The following is a 17,068-nucleotide window of genomic DNA, read 5'->3' as shown; positions in this document are numbered from 1 at the left end:
AGAAAACAAATTAAAAAAAAAAAACCAAAACCCAAAGCACAGCGGTGAGGTAGCCTTCCAGAAAAGGAGAACACGCAGCGAAGGGTCGGGTCTGCTCGGCGGCGGGGGCAGCGGCTGCTCCCCTGATGTGCTTGGGAATGAATTGATTTTGCTGCCTGAATAAAAATAAAATAAGAAAAAAAAAATCCAACAAAATAAACCAAAAAACAAGGAGGGGATGGGGGAAGAGAGGGGGAAAACAACCACAAAAAAAAGCAAATTATAACCAAGAGTTAAACATCTTCCTTGCAGCAAAAAAAATTAATATATACTAATGAGATGCAAGAAGCGGAGAGGCCAGCGGGGAAGGGGAGAGCTGGGGGGGGCATTCGGTGGGTCCCGACGCTCCGATTTGGGGGGGTTCGGCACCGCGGGGGGGGGCTCGGCGCTTTGGGTGAGCTGAGCTGCGCCGTCTCCGGGGCTGAGGAGCGCCTGACCCCGAGGAGGAGGAGGAGGAGGAGGAGGAGGAGAGGAGGGCAAGCAAGCGAACCCACTGCCTGGTGATTTTGTTTGAAAAGTCATTTATTTTTTATTATTTTTTTTTGGTTTAATGCTTTTTTGGGGTTTGTTTTTTTTTTTTTAGGTTTTTCTTTTATGGAAACGCAAATAGTTTAGAGACGCTGGATAGAAACCGACACAAATTCAAGTCCATGTGAAATTTTCTCCTTTTTTTTCGGCTGTTTTTTTTTTTTTATTATTATTATTATTATTACTCTCTCCTGTTATGCGTGGGGCGTCCGGTTTACAAGAAGCAGACGGGGCCGATGTCGATGCCGAATTCCTGGTCTGGAGCGCCAACGTCCATAGGAGCCAAATCGATGATGGGCAGGCGAGAGGTCTTTGTCGTCTTGTACTCGATGACTGTCTTGCCCCAAGCGCCGGTGTGACTCTGCGGGGACGTCAGGATCAGCCCCGTCCCCGTAACACGTCCCCACCACCACCCACCAGGACCATCCCGGGACCACTCACCGTGCAGCCGTCCTCAGTGACACCGTAGGTGAAGCGGCTGTTGCCTTCAGCCCTGATCTCGATCTCGTTGGCGCCTTGGAGGAGAAGGGCCTTCTTCAGGTTGCCGGTGTCCTGGTCCATGTAGGCGACGCTGTTCTTGCAGTGGTAGGTGATGTTCTGGGCGGCCTCAGTGGACATCAGGCGGAGGAAGGTCAGCTGAATGGCGACGTCGGCTGGGTTGGAGCCCTCACCACCATACTCGAACTGCCGGAGAAGAGGCATTAGGCACCACAGAGTTGGTTGTCCATCCCAGTTGTCCACCCCCATTATCCCCTTACTCACCTGGAAACCATCGCTCATCGTCTCGCCAAACCAGATGTGCTTCTTCTCCTTGGGGTTCTTGCTGAGGTACCAGTTCTTCTGGGCAATAGTGGCCTGAGTGGGGTAGACGCACGTCTCGCCTGTCTCCATGTTACAGTAGACCTTGATGGCATCCAGGTTGCAGCCTTGGTTGGGGTCGATCCAGTATTCGCCTGTGGGGCAGAGGGAGGGGAGTCAGGGAGAGAGGAGGGAGGCAGGTGGCCAGGATGGAGGTGAGGAACAAGCATAGAGAATGGAGGTGAGGAGCAGGCGTGGAGGACGGAGGATGGAGGTGAGGATTAGGTGGGAGAGACAGAGGATGGAGGGATAGGTGAGGGGTGAGAGAGGGAGGATGAAGGGATGGTGGGTGGAGGTAAGGAGCAGCCATGAGAGATGGAGGAGGGAGGTGAGGAGCAGGTAGGAGGCATCTGGGGGGGTGGAGCGACAGCCACAAGGAACAGAGGAAGGAGGGGAGGAGCAGCTGTGAAAAATGATGAAGGGATGGAGGATGGAGGTGAGGAGCAGGTAAGAGGGTTGGAGGTGAGGAGCAGCCACGAGAGGCAGAGGATGAAGGTAAGAGCAGCCGTGAGAGACAGGATGGAGGAATGAAAGTGAGGATCAACCGGGGGGATGGAGGAAGGATGGAGGTAGAGGCGACAGAGGGATGGAGGTGAGACCATCCCAGAGGGACACGGGGACCGCTGGGGACACTGACCGCTCTTCCAGTCGCCGTGGCACATCTTCAGGTCGCGGCAGGTACGGGCAGGGTTTTTGCGGGTGCCCTCGGGGCTGCGGATGTTCTCGATCTGTTGGCTCAGGCTCTTGAGGGTGGTGTCAACCTCCAGGTCCCGGTCGCGCATCACATTGGCATCATCAGCTCTGTAGTAGCGGCCACCATCGTGGGCCTTCTCCTGGGGCGGCTGGGGCAGGAAGCTGAAGTCGAAGCCGCCGCTGGGGGGGCCAGGAGGACCAGGGGGGCCAGGTGGACCAGGGGGACCCTGTGGGAGGAGGAGAAGGAGGATGGTGAGCAGGAGATGAAGGCAGGCAGCTCTGGGCAGGCAGCGGCAGAGGAGCTGATACGTACGACGGGGCCGACGTCGCCGGTGCGACCGCGGGGGCCAGGGGGGCCGATGGGGCCAGGGAGCCCGTTGAGACCATCTTTGCCGGCAGCACCAGCGGAGCCGGGAGGACCCTGCGGGAGAGGAGAGGGGGTGATCACGGCCATCCTGCCCCAGCAGAGTCGTCCCCTCCAGCCGCAACCCCTGTCCCCATGAGAAACCCAGCGCCAGAGGGGACCCTCTCCTCCCTGCTCCCCCCAGGATGCTCCAGCCCTGGATGGAGGTTGTGGCTCAGCTGGAGACTTACTCTTGGACCAGCGGGACCAGAAGCACCAGAAGGACCTTGTTCACCAGGAGAGCCCTGTGCAAAGCGAGGAACAAGAAGAAGTCCCATCAGCATCTCACTCTGCTTCCAGGATGTGGGGCAGCACCCACAGTCACCCCATGGGACTTACAGGAGGACCAGGTGGGCCCTGGAGACCGGAGAAGCCTCTGTGACCCTTCATGCCTCTGTCACCCTGTTCACCAGTTTCACCTTTGTCACCACGGGGACCTTGTGGGCCCTGGAGGAGGAGGAAGAAGATGTGTTGAGCAGGGTCCAGGCCAGCCACTGCCCCCGCGCTGGGACTCAGAAGCACAAGGAGGATGAAGGAGAACATCAACTTACAGCAGGACCACGAGCACCAGCAGGACCAGGGGGGCCAGCGGGACCTTGGGGACCCTGGGACAGGAGAGAAGGGGACAGGTTAGAGCATCCTCCACTTTCTGCTGCCACCACATTGGGGGAGCATCGCCCTGAGCCGGGTGGTGGGATGCCAGGCTTCCCGGGAAGCTTGTCCAGCACGGAGGGCTGAGCCCAGGGCTGGACCCTGACCCGCCGAGGGTTTGCAGGACCCGTCCTTGCCCCGTGACTGGGACGAGCCCTGGGCTGAGGGGTGCGAGGGGGGGCACACGCTGGGCAGAGCATCACTTACCGTCTCACCGCGATCTCCGTTCTTGCCAGCAGGACCGACAGGGCCGGGGGCACCGGGGGCACCGGGAGCACCAGGGGGGCCGGCGGGGCCAGTCTCACCACGGTCACCCTGTGAGGAGGCGGAGGAAGAGGAGGAGGAGGACGAGGAAGAGGAAGAGGAAGAGGAGAGGTCAGTGTGGGCCGGCGCAGCCCCATCGCCCCCTCCCGCGCCCCCCTCACCAGCCCACTCACCTTGGGACCAGCAGCACCATCGCGACCGGGGGCACCTTCAGCACCGGGAGCACCCTACGGAGGAGCAAAGACCCCCTCGTTAGGGCAGGTGGGGGCTAACGAGGGGCCTGGATGGCACCGTCCCCGCTCAGCCCACTGCCAGCCCCACCATGCACCGACTACGGCAGCATCCATGCATGCCATGAGTTGGCAAGTCCTCGGCACAGCAAACACAAGTCCAACACGCGGGGGTCTGTGCCCCCCCAACACTGATGGTTGCCTGTGGCTGCTCACCTCACGTCCAGCTTCACCGGGGGGTCCAGCCAGGCCGGGGGGGCCCATGGGGCCGGGAGGACCGCGCTCGCCAGGGGAACCAGAGGGACCTTGTTTGCCGGGTTCACCCTGTGAAAGGGAGACGATCGGAGGCGTCAGACACCGATGAGCATCCTCCAGCCCAGCGCCACACGGGTGAGTTGGACCCCGGGGGGGGATCCCAGCATCGTCTCGCCCCCCAGGTACTCACAGAGGGGCCGGGCAGCCCAGGGAAGCCTCTCTCGCCTCTCTGTCCGGGGAGGCCGACGACACCACGCTGGCCAGCGATACCTTGGGGTCCGGGGGTGCCAGGAGCGCCCTGCGGGGACAAACGGCACCTCAGGGTGGTGGTAGCAGCGGGGGCCACCCTCCCCGTGGAGGGGACGGCCGAGGGATGCCGGGCTTGGGGGGAGCGTGGTGCTGCCCAGCATCCCCAGCGCCGTGGAAGGGGTCCGACCCTGGGCGGGGTGACTTACGATGGGGCCGTCAGCGCCAGGAGAGCCCTTCTCGCCAGGGGGGCCAGGGGGGCCAGCGGGGCCGGGCTCACCGGGGCGGCCAGCGGGACCAGTTTCACCACGGGGTCCTTTGCCACCTTCCTTCCCGCTGGGGCCGGGGGGGCCGGGGAGGCCGATGTTTCCCTGGGTGCGGGGGGAGGCAATGCCGTCAGGCAGCAGCCTGGGACCCCCCCAGCTGCCAGCTGAAGGGCGGCCAGGGGTGTCCCAGTGCCAACTGGGACAGGGCAGCCACGTGGAGCCACCTGGATGGGTGCCCAGCATCTCCCGTCCCATGTGCCCCCATCACCAGCAGCCGCCGTCCAGCACCCTCCTGCCCCCCTGAGCCCCCACCTCTCGCCCCACCGGGGGTACTCACAGAGGGGCCGGGGGGACCAACTCTTCCAGCAGCACCAGGGAAACCAGTAGCACCCTGGAAAGGAGAGAAGCTGGAGTCACCAGGGGCCAGATCCAGGAATCACCTGCCTCCACCGTGGAGTGGGTCCAGGGGACAGTCCCCTGGCTGGGGGCCACCACAGGGATCCCCAGGCCGGTGGCCAGAAGGAAAGTGTCCATCCAGGAGGGAGCTGGGGCTGATTTCGGCGGGGGTGGTCAAGGCAAACCCCTCCTTTTCCCCTCTGCTCCATCCCCATCCATGGCATGAAGCCACCCCAGGTCCCCCCAGATGGTTTTGGGGGTGCAGGGCTAGAAGTGCCCCCAGCTCCCCTCTGCCTCACCGTGTTGGGGGGACAGAGTGAGACACAGCAGGTGTTAAGGCACCTCGAGGGTGTTCATGCCTGGGGGGTCCCCTGGATTCCCCAAACCCCCCTCCCCACCATGAGACTGGTACTTACAGGGGGTCCAGCGCTACCGCGAGCACCTTTGGGACCAGGAGCACCAACAGCACCCTGTGGAGGAGGAAGAGGAGGAGGAGAGGGGTGAGCTGTGCTGTGGGGCTGGACCCCAGGGGGGTGTGGGGCGTGGTGGGGGGCGAACTTACGGCAGGGCCAGGAGCACCAGTGGGGCCGGCAGGGCCGGGGGGACCGGCATCACCCTTGGCTCCAGCATCACCAGTTTCACCTTTAGCACCAGGCTGGCCGTCGGCACCCTGCGGGAGAGCGGAGTGGGGTGAGCTGGGGCTGGGGCGGGGGGGGCTCAGCATCGCCCCGGCAGGGCAGGGTCAGGCCGCCGGAGCAGGGAGGAGCGAGGCCACCGCACTTACGGGGGGGCCAGCAAATCCAGCAGGACCGGGAGGGCCGGGCTCGCCACGGTCACCCTAGGAGAGATGGCGAGAATGGTGTCACCCCATGCAGGGGGTGCTCACCTGTGGCCACCAAAGGATGGCCACCCATGTCAGGGCCATCGGCAGGGCGGGGGGACACTTACAGGAGCACCACGGGCACCAGTGGGACCAGCAGGACCGGGGGGACCAGCTTCACCCTGGAAAAGGGGAGAAAAACCAAAAAACAAGGATGTCAGGGCTGTGGCGAGGAGCTGGCAGTGGGTACCAGGACACAGCGGTCACCGGTGCAGCGTCTGGCCAGGAGATGGCCCTACCTTGTCACCGGGAGCACCAGCGGGGCCGGGGGGGCCGATGGGGCCGGTCAGACCTCGGAGACCGTCTTTGCCAGGAGCGCCATCAGCACCTTTGGGACCAGGGTCGCCCTGGGAGAGGAAGACGATGGCGGGTTACCTGGGGAGGTCCCCTCCAGGCGGGTCACCCCCCCTTTTCCCCTCCACGCTGCACAGCAGCACCGAGACGCCCCAGGCCCTTCACATCCTCCCCCTCCCGGGCTCCGGGGGAGGAGCGGGGCTCAGCTCCCAGCTGGCAGCAAGGGACTGTCCCCAAGGGCCACACTCGGATGGGGACAGAGGTGACACGGAGCATCCCCTCGCTCGGGGGCTGCTGCCCACCGGCCTTGGTTTCGTGGAGCACATCCAGCCCCGAGGGGATGATGGAGCGGGCACCGGGATGGCCGGGAGCAGAGGACCAAGAGGGGACATCAGGATTTTGGGGGACACGTACTCTGTCACCCTTGGCGCCTGGCAGGCCGGCAGCACCACGCTCTCCGGGCATACCCTGCAGACCGGGGGGGCCTTGGCTCCCGGGGGCACCGGGAGCACCAGCATCACCCTGGGCAAGAGAGAGAGAAAACGGGCGTTAGCAGGAACCTGGCGCTTCCTCGGCGCAGCAACACCCTGCCCGGCTGCCAGAACCAGCCCCAGCAAAAGGGGGCAAAGCCAAACCCCCCCCCCCCAAGCTTTACATCTGAACCCCAAGAGCCACCGTCCGGGGACGGTCACCCATCACCCAGATGTCCCCAACCCCGCGCAGAGCCCAGACCTCGCACCCACCTTAGCACCATCGTTACCAGGAGCACCATTAGCACCACGAGGACCTTGGGGACCGGGGGGACCTTGGACGCCGCGTTCGCCGGGGAAACCTCTCTCGCCCTGGAGGGGGGAGGCAGGAGAGGGGCCGAAGCCGTCAGGGGGGCAGTGGGCACCGGGGGGGTGCCGAGAGCCAGCTGGGGAGCGAGCGGGGTTCAACTTACCCTGGCACCAGCAGGACCGGGAGCACCAGCATCTCCGGGGACACCCTGTGCGGGAGGGAGAGGGTGCAGAGTCAGGGAGGGAAGGGGTGGCCCTGGGGACAGGCCGGGGGGGTCCCTGGGATGCCCCTGGGAATGGGGAGGGAGGGGGTCCCGCAGTCCTGGGGGACAAGGCAGGGCTGGGGTCCCCACTGCTTCCAGGGGGAGAGGCTACACGGAGCACATCGCCTCGGGGTGCGCTGAGGGGGTGCCCCCCATGCCCCTGGCTGGGAGATGGGCAACTGGGAGGGGACAGGGACAATGCCACACCGCAGCCATGCTCACCCACACTCACCTGCTCACCGGGCTTGCCAGCCTCACCGGGGGGGCCAGCGGGGCCCGGCAGACCCTGGGGAGGAAGAAGAGGAGCGATGAAACACCACGGAGGTGGATGACCAAAGGGGACAAGGAAAGGGGCAACGTCACCCCCACCCTGGGCGGTTTGTCCCCTCGCAAGGGAAGGGGACATCCCTCACCTGGAAGCCAGGAGCACCAGCGGGACCTTGTTCACCTCTTTCTCCAGCAGGACCCTGGGGGAGACGGGACAAGCGTGAGGGGGGGTCAGTCGGCTCCCGAGCCCCTTCTCTGGTGACCGAGTGTGGCTATGGGTGGCCAAGGGTGTGTTGATACTCACGGTAGGGCCGGGAGGACCTTGGGCACCAGCTTCACCATCTTTGCCAGCAGCACCCTGTGGAAGAGGGAGAAGAGGGTGCTCAGAGCAGAGCCCCAACCCGCAGCCCACCAATGCCCCCGCAGGACTCTGCACCCCCCCAAACTGGGTGCCGGGCTGGATGCGGCCGTAGCATCCTTCGAAGGACAGGAGAAGCCACGGCCAGCTGCCCGCGGCCACGTCACCTCCTGCTGTCCCCGCTCCAAAGCTGCTGGCAGCCACCGGGCTGGAGTCCAGCCACCTCAGCCCACTGCCATCCCCGTCCTTGGAGCCTTCCCCAGCCCCAGCTCGGCCGTCCCATGTCCCATCCCAGCCCCACGTCGGGGCAAAGCTCCCTTGCCAAGCCACCACCAGACTGGCTGGGCTCTGGCGAATACTTACAACAGCGCCGGGGGGGCCAGGAGCACCTCTCTCGCCAGGTTTGCCAGGCTCACCCTGAAAGCAGAAGAGCAGGATGAGACCCATGACGGCATCACGACGCCGACGCGCACGAGCCTGCAGGCTCAGACGGGCTGGAGGATGCACCAGCGCAGCCCTGCCCAGGGGGGACACGTCCCCTGAGCCCCCCCTCCTTGGGTGCCTGCTCCACAGGAGCCACATGCCCACCCGCAGCCACCGTCCCGGGTGGTGGCAGAAGCCAGCAGCCGGGAATCCCTCATGGACCGGGACTCCTGCATCCGCCAGGCAGCATCCCCTCCAGCAGCCCCCCCGGGGAGGCAGCTCCCGTTCACACTCACCGCAGCACCTTTGGGACCGGGGAAACCCATCACGCCGGCTTGACCTCTGGCTCCAGGGGGGCCGGGGGGGCCGGGGCGGCCGTCTTGACCAGCGGGACCCTATTATGGGGGGGAAGGTGAGCGAGCCCCCCCTTAGCAGAGCCCATGGCGGGCCAAGGGAGGAGCGGGGCATCAGCAGGTACCACTTACGGGGGGGCCAGTCTTGCCGTCAGGACCGGGGCTCCCAGGGCTTCCAGTCAGACCCTGCAAGGGAGGGTGAGGTGGGTTAGAAGCTCAGGGCTCCAAGAGATGCTCCAGCGAACGTGAGCATCCTGGCAAGCAGCTTCTCCGCTGGCATGGAGAGCGTGTCAGCCGGCGTCCATCCCTGGAGCAGGGCCACTAGTGTGGTGGCCGTGCTGACGTGGCTCACTGCTGCTCGTAGCCACCCTGCCACTGTGCCCACCGCCCCGCCGTGCTCACCTTGGCACCGGGGAGGCCGGGTTCCCCGGGGCGTCCAGCTTCACCAGGAGATCCTTTGGGGCCAACAGGGCCGGGGGAGCCGCGCTCGCCGGGGGGACCCTGGGGAGGGATGGGAGAGGGGACGGAGGTCACCACAGCTGCAGGACATCATCCGGGGACGGGGACCGGAGCCGTGTCACTGGCGGTGGCAGTGGTGCCAATCTGGCCTCGCCACCGTGTGGGGATGGCTGACAAATGCACGGTGTCCCCGCTGCCCCGTTGAGGACACGGCTTTCTGGCCCGGACAGGCAGGAGGGAGACCTGGGCACCTACCTTGGGACCGGCCATGCCATCAGCGCCAGGGAAACCACGGCTGCCAGGAGCACCCTGCGAGGGACAGGAGGGGGGTCAGTGTGGAGACACAGGGTGGCCTCGAGGGGCTTGGGGGTGCAGGGTAGGGATGCGGCAATGTGGGACCCAGCCACCAGCGGAAGGACCCTGGTGTTCCTGCCAAGATGCTCCATTGGAGACCTCGGTGGAGGGAAGGGGCTGGAGATGTCACCACGATGGGTGCCTGTCCCGGAGCACCCATGAGGCTCAGCCACTGGATGTTGGGAGGTGGGAGGAGGACAGGGATGGGGACAGGGACATGGCGGGGATGGGACAAGGACTGATGCTACTCACACGTTCGCCAGCAGGGCCAGGAAGCCCAGCGGGGCCGGGCTCACCACGAGCTCCTCTCTTGCCTTCCTCGCCAGCTGGGCCAGGGGGACCTTGGACACCAGCAGGACCCTGGGGAAGGAGGCGAAGGGATGAGCACCCACGGGAGCACCCATGGGAGCCAGGAGGGGCTGAGCCCTCAAGGAGGTATGGGGGCGGGGGTCACTTACGGGTTCGCCTTTGGCACCGGTGTCTCCCTTGTTGCCTGGAGCACCGGGTTCACCCTGGAGGTGGAAGGAGAGAAGAGGGAAAAGCCATTTAACACCAGATTGATGATCAAAGGGAGCCCTGAGCCTCATCCCGCCCGGCCCCTCTGCAGGGGCAGGGATGGTCAGCATCCGTCAGACCCCAGCACCATCCTATGCCTGCAGGAGGGATGCCAGAGGAGACATCTCCAGGTGGGACAGCAGCTTGCTGGAGCAGAAGAAGGGATCCAACCCCGGGAGAAGGTGGATGGAGGTGTCTGGGGATACTCACAGTGTTACCCTTGGGACCGGGGGCACCGCTGGGACCCTGGGGTCCGGAGGGACCGCGGGCACCGGGGAAGCCGGGAGCGCCAGCAATGCCAGGAGCACCCTAGAAGAGGCAGAGGAGGAGGTGAGGGAGCAGCAAGGACCCTCATCCCAGAGCCAGGCAGGGGGCGAGGGACACTCACAGTTGCGCCTTTGGCACCGGGTTGACCATCAGCACCGGGGTTGCCCTGTGGAGAGAAAGAGGAGGAGGAGGAGGGTTACACCGGACCTGGCAGGACGTGAGGCCAAAGGACACGGAGCCGTCGGATGCCACTTACAGCAGGACCAGCAGCGCCAGCAGGGCCAGGGGGACCGGGCTCACCACGGGCACCTTGGGGACCTTCGCTGCCACGAGCTCCCTGGGGACCAGTTTCACCCTGGGGGAGGAAGAGGAGGGAGGAAGAGCCGTGAGCATGAGGGCTGTCCTGAAACCCCTGATTTCCCCCTCCACCTGCAGCTCCTTCCCCATGGAGGCAAAGCCAGGAGAGATGCCCATGGGACTTGGCTGGGGATGTCCCCATCTGCCCCACCGTCCCAGGCAGGGGCGAGCCCACAGCACTTTGGGTTTTCTCATTTTTGGGCCACCTGGGGGAACCCATTCGACACTCGGTCCTTCTCCCCCACCCCATGCTCCCAGTTTCCCCCAGTTTCTCCCAGCCCAGGAGATGGCACCTGGGAGGAGATGGTCAGGCAGGTCCTACCTTAGCACCAGCAGCACCGGGGAAGCCGGGGGGACCAGCAGGGCCAGTTGGACCCTAGAAGGGAGAGAGGGCACGTGTCAGAGGAGGGATCACACCTCGCGCATCTGATGATGAGGAGTTTTCGGGGCAGCAGAGCTCTGGTCCCCATCCAGGATTTCCTGGCCATGGTGGAGCTGGGATGGGATCTCCCTCTGGAGAAGCTGGAGCTGATGCCAGGTGCTGGTGGAGGATGGGTGGGTTTGGGGGTTACTTACGGGAGGACCAGCAGCACCGGGAGCACCGTCATTACCACGAGCACCCTGCGGGAGAGGAGGCACACATTAGTGATGCCCACCGGCAGAAGAGATAGCCCCCAAGCCCCCCTGCTCAGCCTTGCCCCAAACCAGATACTCACAGCGGGGCCAGATGGACCGGGACGGCCTCTCTCACCGGGAAGCCCACGAGGACCCTGGGGAGGGGAGAGGACACATTTGGTCACCAATGCAGCCGCTTTCCCCTTTCGGGGTCTCCTCACATCCCTGTGCCCCCCCGCCCTGCTCCTGCCCACCGTGACATTTCCAGGGGGCTTAACCCCCTCCCACCCCATTCCCCAGGGCATCCCTGGGGAAGCATCCCTGAGGAGGAGCTGTTTCCCCATCACATCTTGCCCCCCATCCCCATCCCCTTTTTCTGGCTGAGGCTGGACCCCCCCAACCCCTCCAGTCCCCAGGGACTCCATCACTCACCATCTGCCCAGGAGCACCGTTCTCCCCGGGGCTGCCAGGCTCACCCTAGGAGAAAGGAGAACATTGAGGGACCTGCTCCCGAGGGAGGCAGGGGGCAGCGATGACTTTACCGGGAGGACAGAGGTGACACCGCCATCGCTCCTCACCTTGGGGCCGGCAGGACCGGGCTCACCCTTGGCACCATCCAGACCGCTGAAGCCCTGGGGAGCAGGAGAGAGAAGATGGGGGGGTCAGGAGAGGACCCCCCAAAGACGTTGGGGTCCCCCTTCCCCTAAACCTTGCCAGGATGGGAGGAGGGACTCACCCTGTGACCCTTCATGCCCGGGAGACCGGCGGTTCCTGGGAGACCACGTGCACCCTAGGAGGGAACGAGAGGTGGTGATGGAGATGCTTGGGGGATGCTGTCCCCACACCCCACTGCCCCTGTCCCCAAGGGGGGCAGGCAGCTGGTGTCATGTCCTCGCTTTGCCACCAGGCAGGCCGCGGTGGGGGTGTCCCCTCCTGTGTCCCCTGGTGGGGAGCAGCTCACCTGGGGGCCGGGGGGACCACGCTCTCCAGGACGGCCAGGCTTTCCAGCTTCACCCTGAGGAGAAGGACAGCAGGTTGGTGGCACGTCCCCAAGCCAGGCAGCTCCTGCTCACCTGGGGGGCTGGCAGGGCCACCAGGCCCCAAATTGAGGGGGGGAGACCCCATCCACGGGCCACTTACATCATCTCCGTTCTTGCCAGGGGGGCCGGCTGGACCACGGGGACCCATGGGACCCTAGGAGAGACGCAGGATGAGGATGCTGTGGGTGATGGCTGTCCCTTGTCACCCTGCCGCCCAAGCTGGGCAGTGCCAGGCTCTGGCAGCCCCATTCCCACAGCTCCTGGATGAGATGCCCCGGGATGGGAACAGCATGGTCACAGCCAGGGCTGGGAACAGGCTGCCTTGTCCCCATCCCTGTGGGACATCAGGCTGGAGGAGGAGGTGACAGGACTCACAGAAGCACCAGGCTCTCCAGGTTCACCAGGGGGACCTTGGAAACCTTGAGGACCCTGTGGGTTGGTGAGGAAGAAAGAAAAGAAAAAAAAAAGGAAAAAATGGGTTAGAAATGAGAAGATTTGGCCTGAAGACCCCTCTGGCAATGGTGGTGTCCCCCCATATGGTGGCGCAAGGACATGCATCCCCACATGTTTCCGTAGCCATTGGGAAGGGTGGGACGCCCCGTCCTGCCCTTGTCCCCTCCCATCCCACCCGGGGTCCCACCACCGAAGGGGCCCTTGGGGCTGCTTGTCCCCAGAAGGGAGGGCGGGGGAGATACTCACAGGAGCGCCAGGAGGGCCGGGGAGACCGCGGGGACCAGCTGGACCCTGGGAGGGAGAATGGCAAGTGGTGATCGGTGGCTGCCATGCCACCCTGTCCCCATCCCTGTCCCCATCACCAACCATTCCCTGTCCCCATTGACACCCCATCGCCACCCCAACCACCATCCCGTTGCTGTCCCCATCACCACCTCATCCTTGTCCCCATCATCATTCATTCCCTGTCCCCATTGTCACCCATCCCTGTCCACACTGCTACACCATTGCCACCCCATCCCTGTCCCCATCACCATCCCATCCCTGTCCCGGTCACCGCCCCATCCCTGTCCCCATCACCACTCATTCCCTCTCCCCATCGCCACCCCATTCCTGTCTCCCCCATTGCCAACCCATCACTACCCCATCCCAGTCCCCATCACCACCCATTCCCTGTCCCCGTTGCCACCCCATCCTTGTCCCCGTTGCCACCCCATCACCACCCAGTCCCTGACCCCATTGCCACCCCATACTTGTCCCCGTTGCCACCCCATCCTTGTCCCCATTGCCACCCCATCCCTGTCCCCATCCCTGTCCCCATTGCCACCCCATCCATGTCCCCATCACCCCATCACAGGAGCAACGTCCCTCCCCATCCCTCCCACCTCCCACGGCTTGGCAGCATCCTCAGCACCGGGGATGCGCTCCCAGTGCTTCACCCAGCTTCACCCCTTCCCCTGTCCCACCCCGTGTCCCCTCCGCGGGGACCTGTGCCACCCCGCTGCTCACCATGGGGCCGGGCACGGCCATGCCACCGGCTTTCTCGTCGTAGCCATAAGACATTTGAGGAGCGAAGTTCTGCAGGCAGGAGGGAGAACAGGGGGTGAGCAGGGCTTGGGCACCCCCATGGGGGTCTGCACCGCCGGGGCCCCCCCTATACTCACTCCGCCGAGGCCTGGGGGACCTGGAGGGCCGGGGGGTCCCGGGAGACCAGGCTGTCCAGGGATGCCATCTCTGCCAGGGGGGCCGGGGAGTCCCTGGGGGAAGAGAAGAGGAGGGTGAGCCCCAGTGGGACGGGGGTCCTGGCGGAACGGTGTGTGGGGGCTCTGCGGTGGCGATACCCACCCTGTCTCCTTTGGGGCCGGTGTCTCCCTTAGGGCCCTGTTGGGGAGAGATGGGTGGTTAGAAAAGGGGTTCTCCAAAAATAGGTGGGGGATGCCATGGATTTTTTTTGGGGGGGGGGGGCAAGGGAGCCCTTACCTCTACTCCAGCGCTTTCTGGGTAGACAGGGGAGGCTGCGGGAGAAAGGACGGGCATTTAGAGGAGCCGAGTGGGACCCACCACCCCCGCACCCAGGGGAAGGATGTTGAGGGGCAGGATCCAGCCCTGCTGCTCCCCGGGGACCACCGCGGTGGGGGGGGACACGCCACGGTACCGTCGGTGTCGGGACAGATGGGGCAGCACTCTCCGAAGGGGATCTCGGCATTGGGGCAGTCCGAGGTGTCCTCGCAGATCACCTCGTCGCAGAGGATGTTGCCGCTGTCGCAGACGCAGATCTGGCAGGGTTCGGGTTTCCACACATCCTTGTCGTTGTACGTCAGACCATCCTGTATGCAGCTTCCAGTTTGAACTGGGAGAGAGGGGGAAGCGTGAGGGCGGGGGCACGGCGGCGGCGGCCCCCCGCACGGCCCATCTCAAGCTCTTCCCCCCCCCCCCAGTCTCCATCCTCCCCCTCTCGCTCCTGCAGCGCTTCTCCCGTTCATCTGTTTCTCATCAGCCCATCACGGTGACACAGGAAAAGCACCACAATAAACTCTTCCCACGTATGCTGGAATTTAAACAAAAACCTCCAGCCAGTTTGCTACGTCCCGCGGTGGATGGGGCCAAGGCAAATACCCCCGCGGCAGGCAGGGGGGGTGGCACGGGGGTCCCCGCCACCCGCTGGGGACGGGGACAGGGATGGGGATCGGGATGGGATGAGTGGGATGGGGTGGGTTGGCCCCAGCGTCTGGGCTGAAATTAAATCCAGGCGGCTGCGGGATGGGGCTGGATGAGGCCAGATGGGCCCGGGAATGAGAGTCCGGAGACTGGAGGCCGGCGGGGGCTGGCGTGGGGAGGGCAGGGCGGCGCGCCAGGGCCCGGGGGCCGGCCCCACCGCGGGGAAGGGTCCTCGGGAGGGGACGAGGGGGTGTCCCGGCCAGTGGCTTCCCCCTGCTCTGGCTTGGGGAGGGCCAAAACGTAGTAATAATTAAAAAAAAAAAAAAAAAAAGGCAAAAGGCAAAACGCACATCATTGCAAAAGGCAGAAAAAAATAGGCATATTGCAAACGGCAAAATGCAGAATGCAAAAGGAAGAATGTAAAATAATGCAAAATGCAGAATGTAAAATGCAAACTGCAGAGTGCAAAATGCAGAATGGATACTGTCAAACGCAGAAGGCAAAATGCAAAAAAACAAAATAAAGTAAAGTAAAATAAAATAAAGTGCAAGAAAAAAATATTCCCCCCCGAATGACAAAAATTGGGCAAAATGCGAAGGGCGCCCCAGGCCTGGCTCTGTCCCAGGGTCCCCCGTGTCCCCAGCCTGCAGGTGGCAGGCGCAGGCAGCCCCGCGGGGCGCAGGGGGGGACCCGGTGGTGGGGGACAGTGACCCCAGCCGTGCCCCCGTCCCCCCGAGCCCCCCAACCCCGCCGCAGCCCCCCGGAGGGGCCGTGGGGCGGCATCCCCCATCCCGAGCCGTCTGGCCAGCCCCGACTTTACAGGCTGCCGAAACATTTTCCTTATGAATCATCCGAGACTTTTCTAATTCTTTCCTGATGGCTTTTGCAGATCCCAGGGCCGGGCCCCCCCCCCCGTCCCCTCCTCTCCCCCCTCTCCGCTCTCTCCCGCGCTCTTTCCCCCCTTTCCCTTCCCTGCCTCCTCCTCCTCCTCCTCTTCTTCCCCGCTCCCTCCTTCCCCGCCGGCTCCTCTCCACCCTTCCCTCCTTCCCCGCTCTTGGCAGGACGCCCCGACTCTCTGCCCTGGCACAGACCCCCTAAAACCCCTTCACCCCCTCCCAACCCACTTTTTCCTCCATTTTAATTTTTTTTTTATTTATTTAATCTCCCTTAATTTCCCCCTTTCCCCCAACATTTTTTCCCTCTGGCTCCCCACGCCAACCACCCCTTTATCCTTCCCCGACCCATGGCAGCAGGACCCAGCGTCGAAGATGCCGCCCGACCCCCGTCCCCACCCGTCACCCCACATCCCACCCAGGCTGAGGACCGTCCCCGGCGCCGACTACTTACTGTCTTCTTCTCCTTGCCCGCGGGTGAGTAGTACAGTCGCTGCTATCAACAGCAGTAACCGAGAATCCACAAAGCTGAACATGTCTAAATATTAGACATGTAGACTCTTTGGGGTCTCTTTTGTTCTTAGGTTGGGGTCATACGGGGCCGATCCGACTCTGGAGCTCCAAATCCAGACCCCAGCAGAAACTTCCTACTGCCCTTGCCCACTCCTTCGCCTCCCCTTATATACCGTGCGGCAGCGGGGAGAGGTGGGACCCATCGCGACCGGGGAATTTTGGACGGCCCCTTGGCCAATCAGCAGAACCCAGCGAGTCGGGGGGCACCCCTCGCACCCCCCCACACCCCCCACCCCCCCTCGTCCGTCTGTCCGTCCATGCACACGCATACACAGACATGCACACGCGTGTCGTCCTGAAGCGGGGCTGGCGGCGGGGTGGATGTGAAGGGGATGCTGGGGTGGGTGGGACGGGGGGTTTTTTGGGGGGTGGTGGGGGTGCTTTTTTGCGGGGGGGGTTGCACATCCTGAGGTGTTAGAGGGGCTGGCTGTGGCTGGGGCAGGGTTGGGGACAGGCGATGTGGCACGTGGTGGTTTGGGGACCCCGGTGCCACGCAATGCCGGGTGCTGCACCATGGGGTCGGGGCGCTGCAAACACCCCCTCCCCACTGTGAACCCCAACCCGAACGTCCACCCGGGGGTCCCCAGCACCCACCCACCCACCTGTCCCCACCAGGACCCTCACGCAGTGGGACCAAACCCCCCAAGCACAGTGCAAAGGCCAAGGGCATGAGCACCCCGAGCATCCCTTGGGCCAGGATCCCCACAGACACCCCCAAAATGCCCCCAAGAACCACTCGCTTTATTGGGTTTTTCCCTTTTTTTCCCCTTTTTCCCTTTCTTTTCTCAATCCTCTCCCTCCCGGCCGTCCCGCTCCCCTCTCTCCCCCCCTGGCACGCCTCCACGGCCGTTTCCACATTTGAAGGAGCCACGTTGGTTGGAAAAAGCAAAAGCTCGTTG

General features: G+C 64.0%; 1 protein-coding gene across 1 annotated transcript; it reads right to left on the bottom strand.

The window, feature by feature from the left end:
- Nucleotides 1-543: 543 nt before the first annotated feature.
- On the bottom strand, nt 544-16,266 carry COL1A1 (collagen type I alpha 1 chain). Its single transcript, XM_074561737.1, has 51 exons — nt 16,051-16,266; nt 14,201-14,395; nt 14,026-14,060; nt 13,891-13,926; nt 13,710-13,802; nt 13,555-13,623; nt 12,793-12,837; nt 12,469-12,522; nt 12,194-12,247; nt 12,015-12,068; nt 11,790-11,843; nt 11,632-11,685; nt 11,486-11,530; nt 11,155-11,208; nt 11,015-11,059; nt 10,761-10,814; nt 10,338-10,436; nt 10,203-10,247; nt 10,025-10,123; nt 9,718-9,771; nt 9,512-9,619; nt 9,161-9,214; nt 8,849-8,947; nt 8,579-8,632; nt 8,390-8,488; nt 8,034-8,087; nt 7,617-7,670; nt 7,459-7,512; nt 7,278-7,331; nt 6,947-6,991; nt 6,747-6,845; nt 6,418-6,525; nt 5,949-6,056; nt 5,778-5,831; nt 5,614-5,667; nt 5,392-5,499; nt 5,246-5,299; nt 4,771-4,824; nt 4,377-4,538; nt 4,112-4,219; nt 3,883-3,990; nt 3,610-3,663; nt 3,380-3,487; nt 3,073-3,126; nt 2,861-2,968; nt 2,713-2,766; nt 2,432-2,539; nt 2,063-2,345; nt 1,330-1,520; nt 1,009-1,251; nt 544-928 (listed from the first exon to the last, which is right to left on the bottom strand). Exons 1-51 carry the CDS (start codon nt 16,130-16,132, stop codon nt 782-784), a joined length of 4,362 nt encoding a protein of 1,453 aa, XP_074417838.1. The 5' UTR covers nt 16,133-16,266; the 3' UTR covers nt 544-781.
- Nucleotides 16,267-17,068: the final 802 nt, after the last annotated feature.

Source organism: Larus michahellis, chromosome 18 (genome assembly GCF_964199755.1).
Source record: "Larus michahellis chromosome 18, bLarMic1.1, whole genome shotgun sequence".
In the NCBI taxonomy this organism is placed as follows: Eukaryota; Metazoa; Chordata; class Aves; order Charadriiformes; family Laridae; genus Larus; species Larus michahellis.
The sequence above is the reverse complement of the archived record's forward strand: the minus strand, read 5'-3'. Positions and strand labels throughout refer to the sequence as shown.

Excerpts from the sequence above, each read along its gene's own strand:
- COL1A1 (XM_074561737.1), bottom strand. The coding sequence starts at position 16,132 with ATGTTCAGCTTTGTGGATTCTCGGTTACTGCTGTTGATAGCAGCGACT. Across the intron at positions 6,992-7,277 it reads CTGGCAAGCCCGGTGAGCAG|GGTGTCCCCGGAGATGCTGG; the intron begins GTGAGTGTGGGT and ends CCTCCCGCACAG. Across the intron at positions 6,846-6,946 it reads CCGGTCCTGCTGGTGCCAGG|GGCGAGAGAGGTTTCCCCGG; the intron begins GTAAGTTGAACC and ends TCCCCCCTCCAG.